The sequence below is a fragment of the Gopherus evgoodei genome, chromosome 1, assembly GCF_007399415.2.
Source record: "Gopherus evgoodei ecotype Sinaloan lineage chromosome 1, rGopEvg1_v1.p, whole genome shotgun sequence".
NCBI lineage: Eukaryota > Metazoa > Chordata > Testudines > Testudinidae > Gopherus > Gopherus evgoodei.
This window is the reverse complement of record NC_044322.1, coordinates 345,625,459-345,636,293: the sequence shown is the minus strand read 5'-3', so window position 1 is coordinate 345,636,293 and position 10,835 is coordinate 345,625,459. Positions and strand designations below refer to the sequence as shown.

The window sequence follows — 10,835 nt, the reverse complement described above, 5'->3', positions numbered from 1 at the left end:
CGTTGGGGAGGAGTACAGAAATCGATTTTAAGAGCCCTTAAAATTGATTTAAAGTTCCTTGTAGTGTGGACGGGTACAGAGTTAAATCGATTTAACGCTGTTTAAATCGATTTAACTGTGTAGTGTGGACCAGGCCTTACAGATTACTTAATTTACAGGAACATTCTTTGAGATACAATCTTCTGTATGGTCCTACTGTAGAAACATGCACCCTGTGCACATAAGACCAAAATATTTTAATCAGCAGCATCCTTTGAAGCTATGCATGTGCCCTTCACATCTTTGTGTCCCAGTCCTCAGTGAAGTTATAAAGGGCAGAGCAGTCCCACTGCCACTCAGTTTCTTTAAAAGCAGCAAAGAGTCCTGTGGCAGGCACCTTATAGACTAACAGACTTATTGGAGCATGAGCTTTCGTGAGTGAATACCCACTTTGTCGGATGCATCAGTTTCTTTACTAATACATAATCCAGGTAAAGGACCCCATATCAGTAGAGGAGTGCAGGTTGTGGGATTGGTGCAAATACAAAAGCATCTTGAAGAATTCCAGTTACTATAAGGTAAGTAACTTTATTTTCTTCTTTGAGCATTTGCCCACAGATCCCACTATAAGTGACTAGCAGACACTACTTAAGGTGAGTGAGGAGTCCTATCTAAACAACTTTAGGACAGCCCTTTCAAACTGGGTATCTGATCTAAAAGCTGCCACAATGGAGTAGTGATTTATAAATGTATGAACCGAACTGCAAGTAGCTGTCCTGCAGATCTCAGAAATGGGGACTCTCCCAAAGCAAGCTAATGATGTCATCTGACTGCTCTAACTCAAAAGAGAAGAGGTAGTTTACTAAATAGAAAATGTTAATGCAGTCTAACTCATTTAGAGAGTGAGAGGAAGCAGCCTGCCCATTGGATTGATCACCAAAAACCACAGACTGGATGATTTATGAAATGGCTTTGTTCTGATCTGATAAGCAGATACAGCCATGAGACATATAGTGTGTGGAAATTAGCCTCTACAGGAAGGTTGAGCTGGGGGGAGGAAGATACCTGTAAGTGGGTAAGTTGATTTATAGGAAAATCCAAAACCATCTTTGGTAAAAATTTCCAATGTAGGTGAGTAATCCTGTCTTTATGGGGTGAGGGGGGAACAAAGCAAAACATTGTTTGGAGTGGCTGCCCTCAACGCCTAAAAACACTGTGGGATGGGACCAAATCAAATTATTTTTTTGCAGAGATAGCAGCAAAATTAACTCTAACATAGCTATAGACAGCCCTGAATGTTTCAAAGATAAATATTCCAAACCAGTCCAAGAGCTGAATATGTCTCTGAATGGACAACAAAAAATATTTCCAATTAGCATGGTATGACCTTATAGGAGTCTTTTCTGTTCTGGGACAAAACATCCTATCCAGCTTCTATACACAGAACTAAGCCAACAAGCCTCCAAGCTGTCAGATGTAGACATGCTGGGCCCAGGTGGAGATCCAAAGGTCAATGGTAATTGCAGCCCATGCATCCATAAAATAAGGAGATTGCCAGAGAACGGAAAGAAGGGGTAAAGATTCTCTACAATGAATCCAAGTTTCTTTGGACTCAGCATAAAACATGCCACCTCCAGCCTTATAAAAAGCATACTGTCATAGTAGTAGGGCCTCTTCTCTTTCAAAAGAGAGGCCTTTTTCTTATTTCAGTACCAACAAAAGGATCCTAATTTTTCTAAAAAGATGGAGGCCTCTACCTGGAGAATGAGAGAGATCTGGTTTACTTCCCCTTCTGCGATTGTAAAGACAAAGACTCAGAATCCTTCAGAAAGTGAAGCACTTTGTCAGTTCTTGACTTCAAAAACCCTTAAAAGGAAGGTCCTCAATTGTGGCTTGAACCTCGTTTGGAAAGCCTGACAACTGCAGCCATGGTGTTGTCTGCATAGAGACTGCAGTGGCCATTGACCATGCTCTAGCATCAGAGGCATCCAGTGAGACCTGCAAATCTGTCTTCGTCACTAACTGACCTTCCATAGCCACTGCCTTCAGTTACTCTCTGGTCTCTTGAGGAAGTTTACCCATTAACTGTAGCACTTTGTCTCACTGCAGGAAATTGTACTTCACTCACAAGACTTGATAGTTGCCTATATGAACCTGAAAACTTGCAAAGGAGTAAACTTTTCTCCCCAGAACGTCCATCTTCTTGAGCTCTTTATCCCTGGCATAGATTTAGGCAGCCCAAGCAGCTCAGAATTTTCATGAGCCACTGTCACAACCAAAGTTTCAGGGATTGGATGAGTAAAAAGTACTCAAAACCCCTTAGGGCGAACTTGGTACCTGCAATCTCCCCTCTTAGAGGAATGTGTCCAAGACAGATTCCAGGGTCTGCCACAGGTCCTTGACAGGCTCAAGAATGCCTTCATTAGTAGGCATGGAATCTCTAAGTTGACTGTCATTCTTTTAAGGAAATCATGGAAGGCCTTGAAATAGTCTATTGTGGATGTATTAGATGGAGTCATAACTTTGTCAGGTGACAAAGATCACATGGTCAGGTGAATAAGCTGATCCTCATATTTCTCAAGGAGGTATTTTTCCTTGCTATGAGGTTCTTGCTCAAACTCTGAAGGAGTTCATGGTAAGAGGACTGTGGCGCTTGCAGATGATTGTTTAGAAGGATGTAAGCTTACACTGGATCTTGATGCAGCTGAATACAAAGCAGAGAGAGTGAGGCCAAGGATTCCACAGAGGTCAATAGAGTCAGGACTGAGTCTCATAAAGGAAGGGCAAATGGTTCCCCACAAGTGGAAACCAGAATATGAGAGCACACTGAAGCATGGGATCTGTGATGAGAGGGGCTCCTTTCCAAGGCTACACTCGGGAATCAACCTAGGCAAATGAGATCTCATAGGTGAAGGGCTCCTGCTGCCATGTGAAGGTGATGCAGTTTAACAGAATCCTTCTAGAGGAGCTAATTCCTGAGGCATAGGAACATAGCATGAGGTGGCATTGGTACTTGTCACAAGGCACCTTCAGGGTGGGGCAAGGGCAATAGCCCTGTGGTTAAGTCAATATGGCTGAGCTCAGTCACAGGGCTCCATGTCTGGCACCAATAAGGCTCTCCTTGTATGTGAGAAAGTGTGGCTTAATGTCCAGAGTCAATAGGGCTCCCCTTGGCGGCAGGGAAGCATGGCCCTATGGCCAAAGTCAATGGGACTCCCCTTCACTGCAAGGAAGTGCAGCCTAATGGCCAGAGAGTCAATAGAAGGGGGTTTTGTAGGCCACCCTCAAAAGGGGGGGTGGCTGGGCAGAGGGACCCAGACTCTCCCATCTCCACCAGGTCCCAGCCCTGGGCCCTGGTAGTGGCGAAGGGGTTCACCACAAAGACGATGGGGAATCTGCCCACAACACACAGACTGCTGCAGGGATACTGGCTAGTCCCTCCCTGAGCTACTTCCTACCTTGACTCCTGCAGTGGAAGTCTGAGTGTTCTTAGACTCTCCAGGCCCCTTGGGTGGCACGGCTCTTGGCAGCTGCAATGTCTCTGGGGCATCTGCCGGTACCCCGATGCCTGTCTAGGTCTCAGCATCCCCCACTCCCAAGGCTTGGACTTCCAGCTGCTTCTCTGCTGAAGCTGAAGAGGTGCATCCTTCCTCCTCAGCAGTCAGCCCAGACTGAGCTGAGTTGCTCCCTTTTATACTGCAGCAGTTGGAGCATACTCAGTAGGGATGAGGGGGCGTGGCTTCCACTGCCAAGAGTAGTGGTTTAACCCTTTCATCTCCCGTACAGGGCAATGTACCCCTTCACAATACTGTAGAGGTTGGATGCAGAGAAATTTTCATATTCGGTACTCAGGTCTCTGGTATCAGCAGAGACCTGGATAGCACAGATACAGGAGAGATATCCAGAAAAGTGGATTCTGGTTCCAGAGAAATGGTATATAAAAGCAGCCTTGGTGGACATAGGAAACAGTACTGATGGTGATGGAAATGTGACAGTGGTACCAACGCTGAGATCTTAGAATTCTTATCAGGATGTGGTACCAATGCCAATGATGCCAAGGAAGTAATGCCAGTCACAAAAGATAGACGACACTTTGAAACTGTTTTTGAAGCCGGAGCAGACTGCTTTTGAGGGGGAACCTCAGAATCTACACTACACAATGAGCTTTCCATTAGAAATAATGTTAATGGGCATGATGAGCCCTTTGTGGGAGCTCAGAAAAAAAATTACAAGTGGCACACTCAGAAATATGAGACTCTCCTAAACAAAACATTTTGTATGTGCATCATTGGCAAGCATAGATATCTTGCAGGCAGGGCACATTTTAAAGCCCAGAAACCTATTCTCAGCCATCAGATATATTCAAAAGAAAAAAATATAAAACTTATCAAAACTAATTCTAAATGTAAGAACTATGGGGAAACTGGAGGCCACCCTGGACTCTGACTCGCTACCATGGGCAATGAAAAAGACCTGCATGGTGGTTGAGGCTGCTCTGTCCTTTTTACCCTTGCTGTAGGGGGTATGAGGGTAAGCAGGATGCATGCATAGCCCCAATGGACACTTCTGGCTAAAAGATTCTTGGCTCACACACCTATAGTGATATCCATGTGGACAAATGCTCAAAGAAGATACTTCCAAGTCACATATGATAGGCTTTTATCTGGCTGTGGTGCCCAACAGATTCACACCTTGGAAGTTTATCTCCGTGGTCCTTTGTACTCTTATCAAAAGATGCTGAACATTTCAAAAGCACAAAGATCTTATCTCAGTATTCTTGTAGATATTAAATTGGCTAGATTAATCTGTGTCTAGGGGCTATAGCAATAATTGATCAATCATACACATGCAAACTTTGAACATGCTCACATAAGAGGTAATTAATGTTGGGATAGAGTACCCTGAGTATCACTAGGCATGTCTCTGGTTTCTTTAAAAATAGTCATAAATTGGTCATTTATGGTGAAATGTAAAACACACACACACGACGGAGGGAGGAGAGGTGTGCTGTCACAGAGAGCTGAACAAGAGGTGGACTGAGGAAGGTTCTAGGTTGTAGCTTACAGTGAAGCCGAGAGAAAAAGGCAGACAGATCCAGTAACTTCAAGGACACCACTTTTCTCATCTCATGAAGTTATTTGTTCTGGGTTAGAGGAAAGCTACAATTTCAGTTGTCAAAGGTGTTGGTTTCACAAGTTGATGTCATTTTGGTGGCTCACACACATTGTGGTGTTGGTGACACAAGTTGGTGTAATTTTGACTCTATTCTGGAAAGCAACAACTCTGAAAGTGTCCCTAGCCTGTTTGCCAGAAGCTGGGAATGGGCCACTTGATGATTACCTGTTCTGTTCATTCCCTCTGGGGCACCTGGCATTGGCCACTGTCAGAAGACAGGATACTGGGCTAGATGGACCTTTGATCTGACCCAGTATGGCTGTTCTTATGTTCTTATAAAGTGACAGATGTCATGATAATTAACTATCTGCATACACGCTTCCCACATGATGCTATGGATACAAGGGCTAACACTGCCTTTGGATGTATGAGTAGGGAAGTAGCAGGAAGAAGTTAGGTGACATGACCTGTGTATACAGCACTGACAAGATTATAGAAAGACAATTTGTTAGTAGATATGCCTTTGTCCAATATAAAGAACTAACACCCTCCAATAGGCTGGAAGATAAAGCTCCTGGGATTGGAGGATTCTCCATCACTTGAAGTCTTTCAGATTGGATGACTTTCTAAAAGATCAACCAGAAATTATTAACTTGATGTAGTAATTACTGGGTGAAATATCATGGCTTGTGTTATACAGATCAGGCTAGGTCTTCATAACGGTCCCTTTAGGCCTTAAAATGCATGAAAAAGAACAGCTTATTTTGTATACATCATTCTGTAAATGTAAGACAGACCTGTGAGATTCCCACCACAGAACCAATATCAGTTCGGAGGGGAGGGGGCGGCAAGGAGAGTCTTCATGGAAATTTGTCCAGCTGCCAACTCATCAAGTCAAAAGAGGAAAGTCCATCAGTCTACAATGGAAGAGCTCATGAGGAGATATATTTTCAATGCACTTGTTTAGCACAGGACAAAAAACAGTGTACATATTTCAGGAAAGAATTATAATTCGTTTTTTAAAAAAAATCTCATTTTTATTAGGATGTTAGTAAATTATACAGGATAAAATTCAGGAATCCATCAGCAATGGTCATCAATGTGTGCTCATTTTTATTTTACTTACATACACATGTGAATTTACTCACAATTTCATTTCTTTTCATTTTTATTCACTATCTTCACAAAGTGGATGCAGCAGGTCTTCCATCAGTAAATTTAATGAAAAATATTTCTCTTAGGCAAGGCACAAAGAATTTAGACAAATTTTCAGTAATTTTTGATTAATCCCAGTTTTGTTTTGTTTTTTTACATTAAGTACAAAGACAAGTTAAATAGTCACAAAATATTTCAATGATACATAAAATCAGTTGTGACTGCAGCATAATGCACAATTCAAAGCAGTCCAAGATGTAAACTGGTTACCATAATTACTAACTAAAAGAGCTTGTTCTGTGTGAACATTTTCAACAACCTCCATCATTAATAAATTAATATTACTGCTCCTTTGTTTTAACCTCATTGAAAACATTTAGAAATTCCATAGCAAATAATGGAAAATTCCAAGAATGAAAAGAGCTGAGATAAGAACTATTTCAAGGCCATTTGACAGCCTTAAACCAAGAATACACACAACCAAAAATGAGTTAATGCTTTAAAATAACTCTAATTAGACATTTAGAATGAACACTTCTAAGCATATGAATCTGTAAGAAAATATGAAAAACTAGCAACAGTTTCAGAGGTGTTCTTGTCGTGGACAAAGTAGTATGGTGTGTGGTAGTTACAAACAATGTTCCAACAACTGTAGAAAGTAATATTTCTAAATTTGTTGTGACTACATTTCTTAGGTGACCAAAATGCTCAGGACAACCATCTAAGAACTTATTTACAAAATAAAAGCTTATTTCAGTTTCAAATGTATAAAAATCAGTTGTGGCACTACCCATAATGCAATGCACAATATACACCTTACATAATAAATGATACAATGAAAGGAAATAAATTCTATGCAATATTATTTAAAGGGACATGGTCAATTTAAAAATCACACAAGTGCACACCATTAAAAGTCAACATTAGCAAATAATTACCTCATATGGAGATCAGAGATATATAAAGAAAATTTTCTCTTTGCAACAGAAAATATATATACTATATTTGATACCACTGTGCATTGCTTTTTTGGTAGTGTCTGATGTTTTCATGACTATCAATAATTTGTAGAACTAATTTTCTTACCTACAATTAATAGCAACACATTAGGAACCTGATTCTGAATCCATGGAATGAAAAGAAAACAAGTCGTCTTGCTCTCAAGTTTTGCCACTGGCTTTTATGAGGGCAAGGAGAGTTTTGTCACTCACAGGAGAAAAAGATAGACAAAATACATTTTAAAAATTTAATCTCTGTTATTGATCCCAATAATTTCTTTTTACATTTCTATCACTTTGGGAAATGAAAATTAACTAATCCAGTTTCAGTTTCTCAGTGTTGTAACGTTTGGGCTGAAAAGATTGCAAGCAGAAGTTTATTTGTAATCAGTTATTTCCACTGGAATTCTAATAAACAAAGAAAACTTATTAGCCTTGAAATTTTTAAGAGCTTTTTCAAAACCGAAGGTTAGGGACAAACTTGAATTCACAGTGTCCCTTTAAAGCTGAGCAAGCGCAAGATTATTTTAGACTACCAAGAAGCCTGTAACACTTGGTTATGCAAACAAAACCTAGTAAGTCAGCATGCATATTTAAGATGTAAAATTTAATTTTTGTTTCAAGATGTTTAAATAATCCAAAGGCTCAAAAAACAAAAAAAAAAAAGGTATTACCCTCCTTAAGAGCATTCTCATAAAACATGGAAACTTTGGAACACAAATCAAGTTATTAAAATATTCTGTTCAATGTTCATACAAATAACATTCCTACAATTACAAGTATACATACAATCAAGACACTTTTCATTGTTACCTAATATTTAATTACTTAAATTTACAAGACAAACATAAATAAAGCTGTTAAAACAGGCAAGTACAGTACTGGTCTGTTATTCAGCACAAATTGTTTTATACTTCTTTCTTCTTGAAACCCCATCAGGTTAGAAGTTTGTGAAGTCATTCTTCAAATCTAAAAATAAAGATCAAGAGAATTAGACTCCTATGTACATGTATAAATGCCTTCTATTACCAAGGCATATAGAAAATGATGAAAAGTTCTATTACTCATTCTGGTCAAGGAACACAATTACCATTGAATGCAAAGTCTTAGAAGAGGCCACAGTCTTTTAGATTATTTTTTATGATGACGTCAGTGACCGCATCAAAAACAAACTGCACATTCTTGGTATCTGTGGCACATGTGAAGTGAGTATAGATTTCCTTTGTGTCCTTTCTCTTGTTCAGATCTTCAAATTGACACTGGATGTATGCAGCTGCCTCTTCATAAGTGTTGGATCCTGAAGAATGGGAAAAAGTTGATCAATAAACACTAAATTTCAGAATAAGGGCTTGTCAAACCCCCGGTAAGTGTAGACACGCGGTGACCGATGCATTGGCAGTTGATTTAGCAGGTCTAGTGAAGACCCTCTAAATTGACCATCGATCACTCTCCCGTCGACTCCTGTACTCCACCTGAATGAGACGCGTAAGGAGAGTCAATGGGAAAGTGTCTCCAGTCAACATCACTTAGTGTGGACCCCGCGGTAAGTAGATTTAATGTGTTGACTTCAGCTATGTTATTCACGAAGCTGAAGCTGAGTAGCTTAGATCAATTTTCCCTTGTAGTGCAGACAAGGCCTAAGCAGCAATGAATACTACACGCTTTGAAGGAAGCCATGAACCATTTTTTTAAAACTGCTGGACAGTTTCTTTAAAAATGGAAGAATTTTATGCAGTTTTAAGTAACCTCACAACTACTGTTTTAAGTTAGAGTATAAAACCTGCTGGTGGTAAAACATACTGGATTAATAATAACACACACACACACAAATTTTGACTTCGATGGGAGGTCAATCAGGTTATTAAAGAGCCATAACTGCTCTGCAAATAGAAATGATGTTTTGTTTCCATGGAATTGTTAGTTCATGTTTTCAGATTAAACACTAAGGAAAGCAACAACAACAAAAAAAAAAACTTTCCCTCATTCCATTTATTTTTGTTTACACTCACTTTTCTTTTTCATAGTGCTTTCTTCCATCTCCACCTGCCTAAATTTATTTTTGGTCTATTCCCTTTTTTCTCCCAGTTTTAATTATATTTTTTCAAGTAAGTATTCTCTGCACAACAGAATGATACAATTTCATATAATTATATAAATCTACTGATAGGTAGCAGAAATCTAAATACAGACAACTGCTGAATTACATCATTCTCTCTTCCTAAAGAATTCTTGCATACCATGTTTTTCCTTCCAATGTGTTTAAGAAAACCTCATAGACTCATAGGTCAGAAGGGACCAATCTGATCATCTAGTCTGACCTCCTGCACAAGGCAGGCCACAGAACCCCACCCATCCAATTTTATAACACCCCCTATCCCAGGACCGAGTTATTGAAATCCTCAAAATTGGTTTGAAGACCTCAAGCTGCAGAGAAATCACCAGCAAGCAACCGGTGCCCCACGCTGCAGGGGAAGGCGAAAAACCTCCAGGGTCCCTGCCAATCCGCCCTGGAGGAAAATTCCTTCCCGACCCCAAATATGGCGATCAGCTAAAACCTAAATGCCCTAAACCTCTTTAGGAGAAAATCCTATGATTGTAAAGGTTTTGAAGCAAAAGGGAGTACAGGAAGAGCCTAAGCAGAATAAATTGGAAAGTATCTCACTACGAAGAACATTTAAAACACTTTAAATACTGAACAATGAATCAAATATTTGTGTGGATTCTCCCCCAGTGCTTTCAAACATTCCATGTACTTGAAAATATGTTTGACATCAGCTTTCAATAAACCATGAATGTAACAATACTTTTGATTACAGTTAAATATTTTAAATTCCTGCTTAATGTTAATAATTGGCCAACTATGCTCTCAAACCACCACCTTACAATACATCTATGTTGGAAAGACTATCAGAGTTGCCATTTTGTAAGCTGTTACAAGTTTGGGACAGTTTTCTCCCCTTATACGTACAGTTTTTCATATCTTTGAGCTGTAGTTAACTATATTTTGGAATATTTTTAGACCTGGTTGTGATTTTTCAGGCTGTCAATGCTCGCAGCCCAGAGATAGTGAGTACTGGTCTAACAGGAGCATTCCTGCTTTACAATGAGCAGTTATAAATTCTCTTAGCCTTACTCATATTCATTGTTCTACTGACTCAGCTAGGACTACTCAGGAAAGAAAGGAAAGCAAGATTTGGCATATACTTTAAAGTGACTAAAAGTGGCCTAGTGAAGTTTCATGATTTTGTTACTCTACTTCCATATGAAATTGGCTCCGTTGACAACTAAAAAACTATCTCCCCAAACTGCTAGCTACAGACACAACTTCGATTCCAGATTAAACTGTTTCTTACTGGTTCATGCATCATAAAACCAGTAATAAGATTCCATAACGGGAAGTGACTTGACTTCCCAGGTAAGTAGTAGAATACCTGCGTATTCGGGGTAGCAAATAGTGAGGGGACTCCTTTTGATTTTTTCTTCAAAGAGATCCTTCTTGTTTAGGAAAAGAATAATAGACGTGTCTGTAAACCATTTATTGTTGCAGATGCTGTCAAACAATTTCATGCTTTCATGCATCCGATTCTG

The 10,835-nt window shown here is 39.7% G+C and overlaps 1 protein-coding gene across 1 annotated transcript in view; it reads right to left on the bottom strand.

Annotated features, from left to right (window-relative positions):
- Positions 1-8,168: 8,168 nt before the first annotated feature.
- Positions 8,169-10,835, bottom strand: part of GNAI1 (G protein subunit alpha i1) — a 59,738-nt gene continuing 57,071 nt past the window's right edge. The window contains exons 7-9 of the mRNA XM_030559459.1: positions 10,679-10,832; positions 8,338-8,544; positions 8,169-8,216 (exon numbers count right to left, since the gene is read on the bottom strand). Coding sequence (XP_030415319.1) covers positions 8,354-8,544; positions 10,679-10,832 — 345 coding nt within the window. The 3' untranslated portion in view covers positions 8,169-8,216; positions 8,338-8,353. The remainder of the gene's footprint in view (positions 8,217-8,337; positions 8,545-10,678; positions 10,833-10,835) is intronic.